The 17,983-nt window shown below is 43.2% G+C and overlaps 1 protein-coding gene across 1 annotated transcript in view; it reads left to right on the top strand.

Annotated features, from left to right (window-relative positions):
• Positions 1-17,983, top strand: part of UNC5D (unc-5 netrin receptor D) — a gene marked incomplete at its 3' end in the record, with an annotated part of 671,255 nt that overhangs the window by 617,232 nt on the left and 36,040 nt on the right. Inside the window, exons 12-13 of the mRNA XM_066589399.1 lie at positions 7,509-7,677; positions 13,455-13,682. Coding sequence (XP_066445496.1) covers positions 7,509-7,677; positions 13,455-13,682 — 397 coding nt within the window. The remainder of the gene's footprint in view (positions 1-7,508; positions 7,678-13,454; positions 13,683-17,983) is intronic.

The raw sequence follows: 17,983 nt of genomic DNA, 5'->3' as shown, positions 1-17,983 counted from the left end.
ATCCCGTCTGATGTTCTTTTCCCCAATATCTACAGTTGGGGGAGAGTTGGCAGGCCACATTAAATGGTGAAATTGTGCAGTTAAATCAGTATACATCTAGTATTCAGTGAAAGTGAAAACTAAAAAAAGTGGAGTGCAAAACTAAAAAAAAAGTTTTTATATAGGATTTACTCTTTTAATTGGTGGGATGTCTGGTGTGCTATAGTCAACTCCTTTATCCATACTCTTGTGAATATTCATATTTGCTGGAATGGTGGATATGTTTTTTAATGCTACAGCTATACAACAAAACAACATAAACGGCACACAAAATTATCTTTTAATAAGGGCTTATATATATATTCATCTTGAATGATCCTCAATGTTGGCTATTTTCCTTATCCATGAGTTCTTAACATCTGAAAATTTCACATTAACTGCACAAAACCTTTGGTTAGCCCCGAATGAGATGAGCATCCTTGCATCTCTTTGTCAGAATCAACAACAACAACAACATGTCTACAAAGATGAAAGACCTTGATTCCAGAACCTTATCAGCCCTGCAAATTCGGTCCCTTCAAATCCATTTGCCACTTCATTAAATTAAGACAGGCCTTCAAACGGTTTCCATCTGGACTACTTCCGACAAGACCATGATAAGGACACAATGTTTCCCTTATTCTCTAAAATGCTGTCTAAAATAGGAGCACTCCTTTTTTATCAGTGTCTGGTATATAGATTAAGTGAATTACGCCCCTTGCTGGTGTTAGCCTGAAGTGAGAAGAGATAATTTTTAATATCAAGCATCTGACAGTCGTATTTGTAGCAAAGCAGGCAGGAAAAAGAGGCAGTTGGGTTGCAATAATAGCAAACCATAGAAAGTAGTACGGTGAACTATGAAAAATGTGGGTTGTCTGCCACAGAACGTGTCAATCAGAAACCAATGTTTTCTCATTAAATCAATTTAACACAATATTGCTAAAAAAAAAACCATTTAATTCTGTAAAGGCCCATTTAGATGGGCATCGTTTGCCCGACACTTGTCCCCATGAATACTAGCTCCCATGCACCTGCAGAGGAGCTAGTATCGCTGGCTCACAGCAGGACGGCAGGGGGAGATTTCTCTCCTCTCGCTCCCCCGCCCCTTTCCATTGACATAACATAGCGGCTGTTCAGTATTGAACGGCTGCTATTTACACTAAGCGATCAGTGTTCAGCATCGTTTATGCAGCCTCCCCACTGCTTGCTAACGATACTTGCTCCTGTGCAGGTGCACGGCAGCTACTATGTGCGGGGGCGAGGGTCGGGCATCGTTTGCCCAACACTCGTCCCATCTAAATGGGCCTTTATTCATATCACAACAAATGGGTGGTCACAATAGATACTTTTAGATAGACATATTGTGACTGAGGATTACAAAATCATATTGTTTTGAAAAACTGGTCATCTCATGCAGGGCTGGCCTTTGGGGTGTGCGACCAGTGCAAGTGCACATAGCACATTACTCCACTGAAATGAAGGGATCACCACCAGGCCCGGACTGGAAATCTGTCTGATCAAGCTGATTCCCAGTGAACTGAGCTGCTGCCTTGCTCATATGGGCCACTGGCGCTGCCTGGCAGTCTTCTGTAGCTGAATTTGCACGTAATTGTATCTGCATCTTTAAGACACAGCGCCACTGCAAGACACCATTATGGATATTTCTAAAGACGACATTATAGCTACTACAGGGGACATTATTGCTACTAAAGATGACATTATGGCTATTATTACAGGGTGACATTATGGCTGCTGTTAAAGGGGACATTATGGCTACTACAGGGGACATTATGGCTTTTACTAAAAGGGAGATTATTGCTTTTACTAAATGGAAAAATATGGCTATTACCAAAGGGGACATTATACCTATTTTTTTTTTTTACTACAGGGGGATATTACAGCTACTACTACAGGGGAAATTATGCCTATTACAGGGGACAGTATGGCTATTACTAAAGGGGACATTATTGCTACTACAGGGTACAGTATGGCTTTTACTAAATGGGGCAGTGTGGCTACTACAGGGGTTAGTATGACTATTACTGAAGGGAACAGTATGGCTACTACTAAAGAGGACATTATGGCTATTTAGTACTACAGAAGGACAATATGGCTATGTATTACTAGAGGGTAGCATTATAGTTACTACAGGAGACAGTATGGCTATTACTACAGTGAACATTATGGCTACTATAGTGAACATTATGGCTTTTACCAAAGGGGACAATATAGCTAACAGTAAAGAGGATATTATGACTACTACAGGGTCACAGCATGGCTATTACTAAAGGGGACAATACGGCTATTTATAACTCCAGTAGGATATGCTGCCTATTATTTACCACTGGGGGACATTATGACTATTCTTACAGGGGAACAGTACGGCTCCTTATTTACTGCAGGGCTGTGTACCTGTATCCCAACTGTACTGATGAAGAGGCCCCCTGCCTCAAAACACATTTTTTGGTGATGTTTTCCACAATAAAGATCATTGAACTTAATTGATCAAACAAAAGTGTTTTTATTGGAATGCTACACTGTGCACCAGGTTTTTCCTCTTTATCCAGTTGACTTACGCTAGTCTCCCCATTCATCCATCAGGCAGCGGCATGCACCTGATTGGCAGCATTTCTATTCAACTTTTATTGCAAATTTATCCTCATGGTTTCATTTGAAGCCTTCCACACCTCCAGGCACCAATATGGGATCACTCCATCTACCTTACCTTCTTTATGTTATTGTACAAACCCGTTAACACTGTGTGCTGCCTTATGGTTTCTCCATACAGCACCATATTTCGAGATATACTTCTAGGTGAGAATACTTACTTAATACGGCATTCAATGTAATATGGAACTAATTTTTTTTGTGTAGGACAGTTATGGGCTACAACAGAATAAACTTTGTATGTCTTCATATGAAATCCAAGCTATTTTGAGGTATAGTTGGGTCCCATAGAAGTTCTTGGTGTATTATGGCTCATTACATGTGCAACCTCCGAGATGTACAGAGCTCACGTCTTATAACTGTACATTATCTGAAATCTCCAACTGGAAAATGTTATACTTTTCTGCAGCAGTTTAACCCCAGTTTATGAGAGCTGCATCCTAATCCTCATAAAAAGGCCATCAACTTTATTCCAACTGAAGACAAGATACCAACCCCCCATTGCTTCCCAATATAGCCAAAGAGAAAAGCTATAGTCTAAAGTCCATATAATACAACTCAATATGCCACTGGAAGTCTTGAATACACTACAATACATTAACTTAACATCCCTATAAGAAATATTTAAGACTTTGCAAAAGTGGAATAGTATCCATATCCAGCCACCAAGGAACATCAGACCTGCTGACTAAATGAGATTTGCACAGTATAGGAAGGTTCAGAATATGCAGTAAACCCAGTATTGTTTGTAATCAATATAAGCCAATGACCTATGAACACTATACTTCCTCTCCTTTTATCTGCTAACCTATCTATTCCCATTCATCAATCTTCCTATCTGTTACACTAATCTATCTGCTACTTTCTTTCAGCTGTGAATCAAGATCCTGTCTTGTGTTCTCCTCCTTCCCATTCTCTCTCCTCTATACTTCTGCTGACCTTCTTTCTCTTTTTGTTGGCTCCATTAATGGTCTCCTGAGACTTTCTTCATACTTTCATAGATCTTGAATGGGACCTAATGGGTTTTTAGCACCTGTCTTTGAATTAAAAGCTTTTACCAACTGGAAAGGTGAAGACGAAAACCTGCTATTAAAATGGGAACATACACAAGGGACTAAACAATCCCCAAACACCACTTTCGTGTTTTCACATTTATACGGTCAACACTTTTAAGATGGCTTGCCCTAAGGCAACGCCGTCTGTATCCTCCTAAAAGCATGCAGAATACTGTATATTACACAATCCTACTCTATGTCCTCGCACAAATATTGTGGACCGTGCATATTACAGTACAGGAATGAACTAGGAACTGGACTTATATCCCCAGGTAAAGAAAATAAAATAAGTCTGTCATCTTGACCTGCCTACATTAGATGGGGTGAGAAATTCTGTTACATCAATTTTCCCATTTAGGTCACTATTGATTTTTGTGATGTCACAGTTGTGGTGATTTGGCAGGTACAATTGTAGCAGTTTACCCAGTAAAACAATAGAGATGTTACAGATCGTATTAAAATCAACGGGTTCCATCAAGATCTATTATGTTTCACTTTCACCTCCCTAAAAACAGATCCTTGCTAAATAACTTGGATCTTGATTAGAGATGAGCGAGTATACTTGCTAAGGCACATTACTCAAGCTAGTAGTGCCTTAGCCGAGTATCTCCCCTCTCGTCTCTAAAGATTCAGGGCCGGCGGAAGGCGGGGAGCGGCGGGAGAGAGCGGGGAGGAACGGAGGGGAGATCTCTCTCTCCCCCCGCTCCCTGCCGCAACTCACCTGTCACCCGCGCCGGCCCCCGAATCTTTAGAGACGAGCGGGGAGATACTCGGCTAAGGCACTACTCCCTCGAGTAATGTGCCTTAGCGAGAATACTCGCTCATCTCTAGTCTTGATTTAAAACTACACTAAACTCAGTAGGTGTTGTTTAATATTAAAGTTCAACAAATTGTGGCAAAAAAACAGTCAAACAGGCTTTGTGCCAGATTTATTTTGTGTTTTAGATACTTTCAGACACTTTTTCAAAGAGTTGTGCCTTTGTTTAAAAAAAAAAAGATAAGGGAGATATGGTCTAAGTTTCACCCAAAAATCGCCCCGCCCTGATTTAAATGGCTAATTAGCCTAAAGTGGTGCCATTGATTGTGAGTATGTGAGTATGCATGGCGTTAAGCGCATAACCGTGCGTGCAGATGTGCGTTTTTGCACACCTTCCATAGACCTCTATGGGGCTCCTTGGTGCACAGACACGCACAAGATAGAGCAGGTCCAGTTTTTGTGACCGCAGGCACAAAAAAAAGAAGTGAGAATGAACACATTGAAATCAATGGGTTATATTCTGCATGTTTTGTTGGCAGGATTTCACCCGCACAAAAACACGCTCGTCTGTTAACGCCCTTACTCCTAAACAACCAAAGCACTATATATGTATGTAATCTATAAATAAGTACTGTATTAGGGCGTATAGAGACTAGTATGCTTTAGCTCATTTTTGTGCTCGGGAAAATCTCGCCCGCAAAACACGGATAATAGAATCTATTGGTTTCAATGGCTTCATCCTCACAACTTTTTTTTTGCGCTATCTTGTGCATATTAGCGGACCAAAGAGTCCCATAGGACTGTGTTCCCCAACTCCAGTCCTCAGGGACCAGCAACAGGTCATTGTTTCAGGATTTCCTTAGAATTGCACAGGTGCCGTAATTATTGTTGGTGCCTCAGACATTGCTATAGGTGTTCTTACCATAGGAAATCCTGAAAACATGACCTGTTGGTGGTCTCTGAGGACTGGAGTTGGGGACCCCTGCCATAGGAGGTGCACAAACATGCACATATGCCCTAAACGCTGCATATACCCATGATAATTGGCACCATTTTAGGCTAATGAATGGAGCTCTACTCAACTGGAGATCTTAAAGGGGTTGTCTGAGTTCTAGCTCCTGTGTAAATCTATAACCCAAGCAGTAACCTAACAAATTGGCATATGCTCACCTCTCCCGCTCCTGCTGTGCCGTTGCTTCAAGTCTCCCCTCTGACATTACATTTACAGCTACCTAAGCCCATTCACAGGATATTACAGGTGCTGCAGCCGATTACAGAGCTCAGTGCCTGCGAGGTCCTGTATACCGGGCAGGACTGCAGGCTGTAAGCAAACACTACAGCGGGAGACCGAGCACCGGCACGGGACTGCGGTAGCGGGCAAAGGTAATTATAAGCCTATTTGTTATGTTAGTACTTGGAGAATGGATTTTGCATAGAAGCAGAACTCAGACAACCCCTTTAATGCCAGACTACAGTATATCTGAAAGAAGCCAAACTGTGTTTTCTTTTGATTTTAATTATTTGTTAGGGGTTTTACGGAACTCTTTTATTGATGATTTGTTCTTAAGATAGGTCATCCATATTGATTGGTGGGTCGTCCACCCTGTGAGACCCCCAAGATCAGCTGTTTGAAGAGGCCATGGTGCTCACCTGAGTGCTGGGGCTTCTTCAGGCAGCTGATCGGCAGAGGTACCAAGTGGCAGAACCTCACCAAATCAGATATTGATGAGCTGTCTTCAGGATCAGTTATCAACATTTTAGTCCTAAGTATCCCCTTTAACCCTCCAGGTTGTTATTTGAGGTTTCCTTAGACTCTACTTTGAGCAGAGCTGTTCTGTGAGGACACAGTAAAGAGAAATCCAGTAATAGCACATGCTTTCATATGTCATGGTTACTGCCTGCATGCTATATGAGAAACTGCAAGATTTACTGCTTGCCACAAACGAAGGCTCTGTTATCCAGCTGTCAGAGGATCTAATCCTGTGCTTACATTGCCTACCCAGTGCTACTGTATAAAACCAATCAGGCGTGGACACCAGAAAATTCAGTGTTTAGTCATCGGAGCTTTAACTTGGCTGCAAAAAGCAAATCCAGTATAAATGGGAAATAGATGTAGTTTAGAAATAGTAGAACGAAACTCTGCTGAAAAGAGACTTAAAGAGACTCTGTCATCATCTTTTTGCACCCCTCTCAGAGGGTAGCATAAGGTAGTGACAGTCACCCTGATCACAGTGATATGTCTGCTGTGCGGATCTGTGCAGTACTTTTGGAGAAACTTTATCAGTAACTGCACAAACATAAAGGACTACTTAAAATAGTCCTGGATATTCATGAGCTACAGGGTAGCTACATCCACCCCATCAGTCAATGATTAACAGTTATCTGCATATTGCTGTGCATAGAGATAGAGAGAGTGGTCAATAATTGGCTGGAGGGCGGGGTAGGTGTAGCTACCCTGCAACTCCTGAATATGCAGGACTACTTTAAGTAGTCCTCTATGTTTGCGCAGTTACTGATAAAACGCAAGTTTCTCCAAGACTACTGTTCAGATACACACAGCTATATCAATATGATCACTGTAACAGGCACTGCCTTATGCTGCTCTTAGTGAGGGCTGCAACAAGACGGTGACAGGGGCTCTTTAAACTTCTATCGTATATCATAATATTGGGTAATATTTCACCATGATTTTAAAGGTTGGCATGGACATGTCCTCTCTGAGGAAAATATAATTCCATTAACATGTCAGAGTCTGAGTCTACAGGAGCGATTCTTCATTTATATGAGATTGCTGATGCTAGGGTTGTAAAACCACATTAGATCAGCGTCTACAGCTCTTCCTAAAGTTAGACTTGAACACAGCCTTACTAAAAATCTGCTAGGCTTCCTCATCTTTTATTGTACAGTGTACCAAGTCATGCAAGGCTTTACTATGCTGGAAAGGATGGGTTGGTTGGGATGGTTGGTTTTGGTGCTACATAAGTTTTTTACTTTTTTTCATGTCTCAATAGTTTGCAACTGGAAGGTTCAGAGGTTCTTCTGGGACCAGAAGTCACCTGCGGACCTCTTGATATGAGCTTTTCTACTCCTGTGGCCTTAACTATCCCTCACTGTGCTGAAGTAAGCTGTGAGCACTGGAATGTCCGGCTCAAAAGAAGATCACAGCAGGGCAAATGGGAGGCAAGTGATTTTCCACAATTCAATGTCTTATGTCCTTGGCAAATTCTTAATGTGTGACTGCAATTAAAAATACATTTTATATGGAATATATCTCCTTTTGATAGTGATCTGGTTTTATTTTCTGATTGTAGATCTTAGTTCATTGTCATTCAGTTTTCTTAGTTCATTGTCTGTACATGACAATGGGGGCTGCCATCTTGCATTGAGACAGGATAACCAGGAAAGCTCAATTCTGGCATTTTGTATTTTTTTCTGAAAACGTTCAAAATGGTAGATAAATAATGGGTCGTTATTTTAATAGATCAGCCTTTTACAGACATGGCAATATCAATTATTATTATTATACATATGGGGGAAGGGTTTTTTAAATTTGTAATATTTATTTTTTGTAATTAATTAAAAAAACTTTTTCACTCTTACTTTTTCTTTTATTTCCCAGGGGACTTAAACTTTCTGTTTAATCACTTATACAATATACTGCAATACTTCAGTATTCTAGTATATTATATTTCTGCAGGCATTGCATTAAGCCATGCCACAGGCACGTCTTAATAAGCAGAAAAACATGACAGCCCTTGAGGCTGTCACAAGGCACAGGGCTGCCATGACACTTGAATAATACTCACAATTAGAGATGAGTGAGCGTACTCGCTAAGGCAAACTACTCGAGCGAGTAGTGCCTTATGCGAGTACCTGTCCGCTCATCTCAAAAGATTCGGGTGCCGGCGGGGAGGAACGGGGGGAGATCTCTCTCTCACTCTCTCCCCCCCCCCCCCCGCTCCGCCCTGCTCACTCCCGCAACTCACCGCTCTTCCCCGCCGACACCCGAATCTTTTGAGACGAGCGGGCAGGTACTCGCATAAGGCACTACTCGCTTGTTTGCCTTAGCGACTACGCTCGCTGATCTCTACTCACAATCTTACCATGGGGTTGGTTGTATAGGATAATTAAATTCTGCTGTTGTGGACAGGTGTTGGCTTTCAAAGACAGCTGATGCCTGCCATGTATGGCATGAGCTTTGTTCTGGAGCCCTCTCCATATAATCCCCAAGCACATTCACAGTACATGTATGGCAGATGTCACCAAGGGGTTAATGGTATCCTAAAGAACCACATTAATGGTTAAGCAATAAGCATTGCATATTGGAAGAACATAAATTATTTTACATTGATTTTATACCACGGGTGTAACTATAGTGGATGTGGAAGATGTCGTCATGCCCAGGTCCTGTAGCGTTAAGGGGCCTATTGGTCACTCTTCTCTATATAATAAGACCAGTACTATAAAAGAAGCGTTATAGTTGGTGCCCTGTACAAATTTTGCATTAAGGCCCAGCAGCTTCATGTTACATCTCCGTAAATTACTTCCAGTACACAATGAGGATATTGACAATTATTAAAAAATGATAGAAATATATATTGAGAAATCTAATGTCTTTGTACGAGAGTTTGAAGTAGTGTGATTTATTTTAGCAGATTATGGCCGCCTGCACACGAGCGTTCCGGATTCCACTAGCGGATTTTCACGCGCGTATGGTACCTAAATGTGCTTGCGGATAGGTGCGGATGCGTAAAAAATCACGCGCGGATATATGCGGATGTGTTGCGGAAAAAAACGCGCAGAAAAATCCGGAAGACACCCTTATTGTAAACCCAACCCCTAGAGAACTGCCCATTCCCTGGAAAACAGCTTAAAAACCAACACCCAGACTCCGTTTTGTCCCTCTTGCTTGTGTGAGCAGCGTTAAATTATTCTGGCAACATGCTTTCACCCGGTGAGCAGATGTCTTTGTGGGCATGGTTGATCCATGTAACTTTTTTTGGCCGTACTATAAAAATACTATATAAGTTTGGTAACGTAGTAATCGTACTGACCCATAGAATAAAAATATCGGGTCGTTTTTGTTGCACTTTGCGCGCTGCAGAAACAGGACGCACCGAAAGATGGTGGAAAGTCTTTTTTTCTCTCTCCGATTACAATTTTTAAAGGTTTTTCAGTAAATTATATGGTACAATAAATAGTGCCATTGCAAAATACAACTCGTCCCGCAAAAAAATAACAAGCCCTTATACAGCGACGTCGATGGATAAATAAAGGAACTACGATTTTTTAGGAAGTAGGGGGAAAAAAAGGAAAAAAGGAAAAAAGCTCCGTCACTAAGGGGTTAAAAGTGGGGATGGAAAAAAGCACAATAAAAACAAAAGTAAAACTGCTTGGCCACTAAGGGGTTAAAATGAAAAAAAAAGTACATTTGACGCAATAGCGAATAATACTCAGGCAAGTTCTTCTGTTCTGCTTCTACTGCGTTCGTCCACGCATCCCCATAAACCTGCGGGGACAGTAGACGCCAGGATTGTTCCTTTCTTTTCTTGTCGAGGTATTCTGGGGAGTTAGGCCTCCTTCCCACGAGCGTGACGGGCTCCGCCGCGTAATATTCCGCAGTGAAGCCCGTCACGGCGCCCCCCAGAGACCCCATACTTACCAGCAGAAGATAGCGTGAAGACGCTTCCCCGCCCACCGCCGTCGCGTCATGTGACACGCCCACCGCGTCATATGACGCGCGGCGGTAGGCGGGGAAGCGTTTTTTCACGCTATCTTCCGCTGGTTGCAGCGGGAGATAGCGTGAACGGACGGCTTCCATTGGCTGCAATGGAAGCCATCAGCGCGTACACCCGCGGCAAATAGAACATGCTGCGGGTGAGAACGGGAGATTTCACGGTGTGTAATTCCGCGGTGGAATTCCGCATCGTGAGCATTGTGCTATTAGGTTCAATAGAACCTAATAGCAGGGGGCAACGCAGCGGATTTTTGCCGCGGATTTACGCGGCGTAAATCCGTTCGTGGGAAGGAGGCCTTACTGTCCCATAGGCTGGGGAAGTCCTGCATGATTGCCACAAGTTTCCCCATGTCGATCATTATGGTTTGTGGCAGGCTGGTGGCTGCTGGCTGCTCTCTGGTAGATGAGGGGACTGAAAGGACAGATCTGCAGTTGAAATGTGCCTGTGAAGCTCTGTGCTGTGTGTTGGGACGCCTCCTACCATGCCTACTTCCTGTAGTCATAGCAACCAGTGACTCCATCCGCAGCTGCACTCCGGATGTACTGCGTGAAAAAACGCACCCATTCACTTGTATTGGAGGCTTCACGCGCATGATCCGACCAAAATTAGAACAGGTTGCAGATTTTTTCACGCGCGTGAAAAAACGCGATACACATCCGTCCGTCTGGGGACAACTGCGGATCCTCATAGGAGTATATTGGCTGCGGTCTGGGGCGGATTATGTGCCTAAAATCACGCGCTTGAAATTCTGCTCGTGTGCAGGCACCCTATCTCTAGTATGTGTTATCCAACATATGAAATTATGAGTTGTAGCTATCTCCCGAAAACTGATGTTTCCGCTGAGGTAATATTTTCTGCATCACTGGTCTGTGCTCACAACATAATTCTTTCCAGTTGGTTGCTATTATAAATAGTTTTTGTGTAGCATAAAAAATGATTGCCTAGAGTAGAATATACGCCAATGAAAAGAGCAGTATGCAATATTTGTAAGGTACAAAATATGCAACCCGCTTTTTATTGTGCCAATGCATTTCAAATAAAAAAGTGACAAAATGAAGAATATTTGCTAATAAAATATCATTTTGTATATATAGCTCTTATGCAGACCTATGTGATGTCCAACAAGCCCTGTGTACAGAGGCGTAACTTGAAGCTTCTGGGCCCCAATGCAGAACCTGTAACAGGGCCCCCAACTATAATGCTTTACTCATAGTACTGGGCTCCCTATATGGAGAAGAGAGGCCTTATGGGCCCCCCCAAGGCTCCTGGGCCCGGGTGCAACTGCATCCCCTGCATCCTCTATAGTTACGTCGTGCCTGTGTAGTCTCCACTTTTACAGTCATGTGTTGCTACACTCCATTTGCCCTGTCTTTGGACTAAACTTAAAAAACTGATGGAAACCATATGCCATCTTTTACTTACCTCTTAAGAGGGCATTCCCTTCTTGGCTTTTCATGGTCTAGATTGGTAGCCTGGCCGGTCGGAAATAGCTGAGTGCTTCAGCCCAGTGCTGTTTCCGTAGCTCTCATTGAAGTAAATGGGAGTAATGGATATAGCTTGGCATAGCGTGCTACAATTTCTGCAGCTCCCATTTAATGAGAGCTATGGAAACAGCACTGGGCTGTTTCTTTAGGCTCCGGTTGTGTAGTTGGTAACTTTTAACAGCAGTTTCCCATCTTGGCTATTAAAGGTCAAGATAGGAAGACCCCTTTAAAGAAAAGACTGTTCTTTTTCCATAAGAGGTTATTGGATTCTCTTATATAATTGAAAATATATATTGACTTCTCAGGATTTTTTAATATGCCCACTAGTGATGGCAGAGGCGTAACGTGAAGCTTCTGGGCCCCAATGCAAAACCTGTAACAGGGCCCCCAACTGTAATGCTTTATTCATAGTACTGGGCTCTCTATATGGAGAGGAGAGGCCTTATGGGCCCCCTGAGGCTCCTGGGCCCGGGTGCAATCGCATCCACTGCATCCTCTATAGTTACGCCCCTGAGTGAGGGCATGTTTGTAATGTAAGGACTATTTGAAACAGTATCGGCTGGACGCTAAGCATCAGAACTCTGTTTCATCTTTAGCAGCCAACGTTCCTGCATACAGTTTCTCCCAGTACTCAGATACCGCTAGGTCCAAATAGCATAACAACTACATGTAACAAGGTAGATTAATATGAAACACATAGTAACAAAAGTAAAAACACAAATATAACTAAGGACTCACCATTAGAGGGGCAGAGGGTAATGGTTGCTGGATGATGAGGAAGACTTATATAATGAAACTGGCAGTTGGAACAGGACTGGAACAGATGGTATGGAGCCAAAATAATGATCCAAAAAATGCTGACCTTAAGGCTTCATTCAAGCATGCATGTGCAAGTTATGCCTTAGAATATTGGGCACAACTCGCACCAGACAACACACAGACACCTATTCATTTGCTGTCTGATCTGCATGTCCTATTCTTATCTATGATACAAACCAGAATAGGATATACTGGGATTGTTTTTTACATGTACCATCAATCTGTGTAAAAAATTGTATGTGTGAATACCTCATTGATTATAATGGGTCTGACTGCTGTCCATGTGTTACAAACACAGACAGCACAAAACCCAAAAATATGCCCATGTAAATAAGCCCTAACATTAGCTCTCCCTGTCTCTCCCTAATATTTCCATGACAATGTCCCTCAACACTACACCCCAATTTCCCAAAACAGCTATAAATTGGATAACCCTGTCTAAAATACTGTCCCTGAGAACAGAAAAGCACTAAGGCCAAGACAGGAGGCTAAACAAGCAAATGTTAGAATGCCCCAATGCATACAGAAGCAAACAAGGAAGAGTAGAAAACCGCAAACTAGAAACACAGACTGGACTAGAAAACCAAGGAGCAGCATATGCTGACTGGACAGACTAGACGAGATTGGACTAGAACTAGGTACTTGTCACAACTATCAACTGCACCACACTGCAAAAACTAAAAGTAATTAATGAGAGTATAACCAAATAGATACTCTCTGTCATAAGGCTGAGCAATGTGGTCAGCTGATTCTCTCCAACAAGTCATAGGAACTGCTCCAATAGCAATTTAGAAAGCAAAAGATGATGATGTAGTAAGATTTCTCCTGCTGATATAACACTAACGCTATATATGTAATGCATATTTGATTATTGGAAAATTAAACAACTGAAGCAAACTTTTCATTTCCTCTTCAGGAAGTAATGTCAACTGAGGATGAAACCACTTCCTTTTATTGCCTTTTGGATCCCTTTGCTTGCCATATGTTAATGGACAGCTTTGGCACATATGCTTTGGTGGGCGAACCTCTCACGGACTGTGCAGTGAAGGAGCTCAAAGTAGCTGTGTTTGGCTGTATGTCTTGCAATTCCTTGGATTATAACCTGAGGGTTTACTGTATTGACAACACCCCATGTGCATTCCAGGTAAGAGCTTCTACAATTATTACAGGTCTTTAATTTGCGGTACCTGCCAAATATTTTTCTTTTCGTCCCTAACATATGGTACACGGTTACCATATGGTAATATCTTTATTAATTGTCATCTTCCTTTACTAAACATCTTAAAATATTGTTTGAACATAAAAGGGAAGCTATCATCTTCTTTGAGCCTCAACTACATTATGGGGCTCAAAGTTGGGGGAAAGGGGAGTCTAGGGAACTGTGCCCCGTTCCTGTGCTGTGTCCCCATGAAGTTGGCAGTCACACACAGATTGACTGTTTTCAGGCGGCTAGCCTCAACTAGCATATCATGAGACTGCAAATGTGTAGACGCAGAGCATTGCTGACATTGACCTGTGATAAGACTATATTTAGGGGTCGTTTTTCTCGCCTTGATAGCTGGTGCTGGAACCACCATTGGGCATACACCTTAACTACCTACACCTTCCCGCAAGAGTGATGGAAGAGATTGAGTTGGGTAGAAGACTGTGACCAAGAAAAAGGCCTGCAACAGCTGAGAGGCCAGAACAATCAGGATTGTGTCTGGAGCTTTATGCAACATGTCACAGTTAGGGCTTCCTTACACTGGCTATTGCGATTTTGCTGCAAGAAAATTGCATCCTTGTTCTTGCGATTTTTGAGTGTTAGTGATGCTTTGTGATTCGAGTGTCAGTGATGCTGCCGCTTGTGATTTTCTTGAACGTTTTTCTTGCCCAATTTTGCCGGAAAAGATAACAGGACTTTCTAATGTTAAAAACACATCACACGAAAATTGCAAGTTCATGCTTAGAGATGCGATAAAAAGGAGGCTCCATAGGAAAACATGGGAGATTAAAAAAAGGTAAACCCAAATAAACGGGACATGCTGCGATTTTTTTTTTTCTGCATGAATCAAAGCATCACAAATGGGAGTGAAACCATTGAAAATCATTGGTTTCAAAATTCAGCGTTTTCCCTCACTCTCGCATTGCGTGAAAATCATGCAATGCTATTGCAAGTGTCAAGGCCGCCTCGAGGACAGAGAGATCACTGACCGAGCACTCAGTGACTGGTAGCAAGTGTTTCTGAAAAACTGAGCAGATTTGTATACAACTGCCCCCACCAGTTTGTGGCAATGCCAGTACTTTGCCTTTCCTATAGGAAAAGAGTGAAATTGTGTTGCTTTAAATCATGGCTGGCCTTAGCTACGTGCACCTGTGCCGTTACCCAGGGGGCTGGCCACCAGCTAGTAGTAGGGCATCAGGCAGTTGTATAGTAAGCTGGAGTCAATTAACCCCTTAGATCCGCCAGTCCAGATGATCTTTTTCTGTGCAGCAGTCTCTTGAGGAGCTACATGAATCATTCTCCTCCTAGCTCTGTCTCCTCCCCTCTGACACAATTACTTAGTTCTGCTACTGTATTTCTGTACTGAGCTTAGTTCTGGTGTAATATCTGTTATCAGCTTGGTTATGGTGCTGTATTTATGTTATAAGATTCTAGTACAGTATTTATTCACTGAGCTGTTTTGATCTGGTTATACTGCTGTTTTGCTGCTTTCTGCCTAGGCAGATTACAGGTAGACTGCCCACCAGTGTAATATATATCATTTTTTTCTTATGATGGAGGTGGGCGTTGCCAAAAATATTCCACGCAGGGTGCCCTCTAACATAAGGCAGGCACTGCTTTGAATCCTCATTTTAAAAAACAAATCAAGTACCTGGTAGGAGTTTTCAGAATCAAATGAAAATTTTTATATGTGTGATTGTAACATTGATATAAGTAAGTGATTACACTATCAGAGCAAAAGGAGAATTAATTGCAGAAAACTGAAGTTTGAATGATGTTTTTTGGGCAGGCATGGAGGCTCTAGTACCCTTTTGTACCACCCCTAGCTTGGAAACAAGATGTGATACAGGGGGCATGGAGGCTCTAGTACCCTGTTGTACCGCCCCTAGCTTGGACAGAAGATGTTTTTTGGGCAAGCATGGAGGCTCTAGTACCCTTTTGTACCACCTCTAGCTTGGAAACAAGATGTGATACAGGGGGCATGGAGGCTCTAGTACCCTGTTGTGCCGCCTCTAGCTTGGATACAAGATGTGATACGGGTGGGCATGGAGTCTCTAGTATCCTTTTTACCACCTCTAGCTTGGATACAAGATGTGATACGGGCGGGCATGGAGACTCTAGTGCACTGTTATACCACCTCTAGTTGGGATACAAGATGTGATACGGGCAGGCATAGAGGCTCTAGTACCCTGTTTTACCTCCTCTAGCGTGGATGAAAGATGTGATGCTGGTGGACATGTAGGCTCTAGTACCCTGTTGTACCGCCTGTAGCTGGGATGTAAAATGTGATACGGGCGGGCATGGAGGGTCTAGTACCCTGTTGTACCGCTTGTAGTTGGGATACAAGATGTGATACGGACAGGCATGGAGGCTCTTGTGCGCTGTTATACCACCTCTAGCTGGGATACAAGATGTGATACTGGTAGGCATGGAGGCTCTAGTACTCTGTTGTACAGCCTCTAGCTTGGATACAAGATGTGATACGGCTGGGCATGGAGCCTCTAGTACCCTGTTGTACCGCCTCTAGCTTTGTATACAAGATTGTGATACAGGCAGGCATGGAGGCTCTAGTAACCTGTTGTACAGCCTCTAGCTTGGATACAATAATGTGCCCCCTCTTAAACTTGGGAGAAATCTCTTCAATTGCATTGTAGAGGCGTCAAGTGGTCAACAAGCTCTACACAAGCGGAAAAAGAGGTTCACTACACACAAGTAGCCTCTGAGTGCCTCTTTATAGACCCAGAGTGGAACCACTTTTAGGGCCTCGGGTTGCAAGATCGTCCAACTAATCATGTCACAACTCTAATCACTTGTATATCTGCCTGAGATGTAATTGCATGCCAAGTTATGCAGCAAAACAACTACTTCTAGGTGCTTAAATATTTTTTTTTTTACAAAAGTGTATAAAGTCTGTCCATAAGTAGGCAAACCAGATAATTGACTCCATTCCCAATGTTGGCTGTTTTGGTTCACTAAGTAAAAAGATTGAAGAGACTTCTCTTCTTTCTTGGGCCTTGAGGGCTCAGTCAGACGGGCGTTTTTTCGCGCGATTTGCGCATGCGCATGCGTCCGGCGATTTTTTAAAACCATTGCTTTGCAATGGTATCGGACACATGAGCGCTTTTTATGCGCTCGTCCGATAAATTATAGAACAAAAAATCGCAGATCGCACCTATCTGCGATCTGCGATTCCTGTTCTCTTCTGTATATGCGCTCAATGGGGCCGGCGGCAGCAGCGCCGACCCCATTGAGAACATATAGAAGACAAATCATTCTTCTCTGCCACAGCTGTAACAGCTGTGGCAGAGAAGAACGATGTTTGCCCATTGAATTCAATGGAGCGGCAATACAGCCGCTCCATTGAAAGCAATGGGCTGCCGGCGTGCGCGGGGTGAATTGTCGGGAAGGGGTTAAATATATAAGCCTTTCCCTGCAATTCATCCTAAAATGTGTTAAAATAAAAAAAAATTGTATACTCACCTTTCCGCTGCAGCCGGAGTCCAGCCGCGGCCGCTGTCAGTTCTCCTGAACTGCTTCTCGGCACTATTCAGCCGGCGGGGCTTTAAAATCCCCGCCTGCTGAATGATCTGCCTCTGATTGGTCACAGCCCTGACCAATCAGAGGCTGAAAACACTCACACACCCATTCATGAATTCATGAATGGGTGAGTGACTGCTGCCTCTCAGCGCTGAGCCAATCAGGGGCAGGTCTGACTCACATCCATTCATGAATTCATGAATGGGTGTGAGTGAGGCATGCCTCTGATTGGCTCAGCGCTGAGCCAATCAGGGGGCAGGTCTGACTCACACCCCCTTCACACCCACTGCAGGACGGCCGCGCGGAGCTTCGGCTGCCGGCAGAAGGTGAGTATACAATTTTTTTTTATTTTAACACATTTTAGGATGCATTGCAGGTAAGGGCTTATATATTTAAGCCCTTACCGACAATTTATCCCGGGCTCGCCCGCAGCGCATTGCTTTCAATGGAGACGGCTGTATTGCCGTCTCCATTGAATGCACTGCGCTGGACAGCTCCGGCCCGTTTCTAATGAAACGCGGCTAGGAGCAGATTTTCGGGCGATTTGCGGGCGACTTGCGCGCACCGGTCACGCGATTTGCGGATGCGCATCCGTCATGCGATCCGCAAATCGCGCGAAAAAACGCCCGTCTGACTGAGCCCTGATTCTGTGACTATGTCTCTTGCCCATTCCTGTCCTCCTTTACTTCCCAGATATTATGCAA

This window comes from Eleutherodactylus coqui, chromosome 2, assembly GCF_035609145.1.
Source record: "Eleutherodactylus coqui strain aEleCoq1 chromosome 2, aEleCoq1.hap1, whole genome shotgun sequence".
Classification (NCBI taxonomy): domain Eukaryota; kingdom Metazoa; phylum Chordata; class Amphibia; order Anura; family Eleutherodactylidae; genus Eleutherodactylus; species Eleutherodactylus coqui.
The sequence above is the reverse complement of the archived record's forward strand: the minus strand, read 5'-3'. Positions and strand labels throughout refer to the sequence as shown.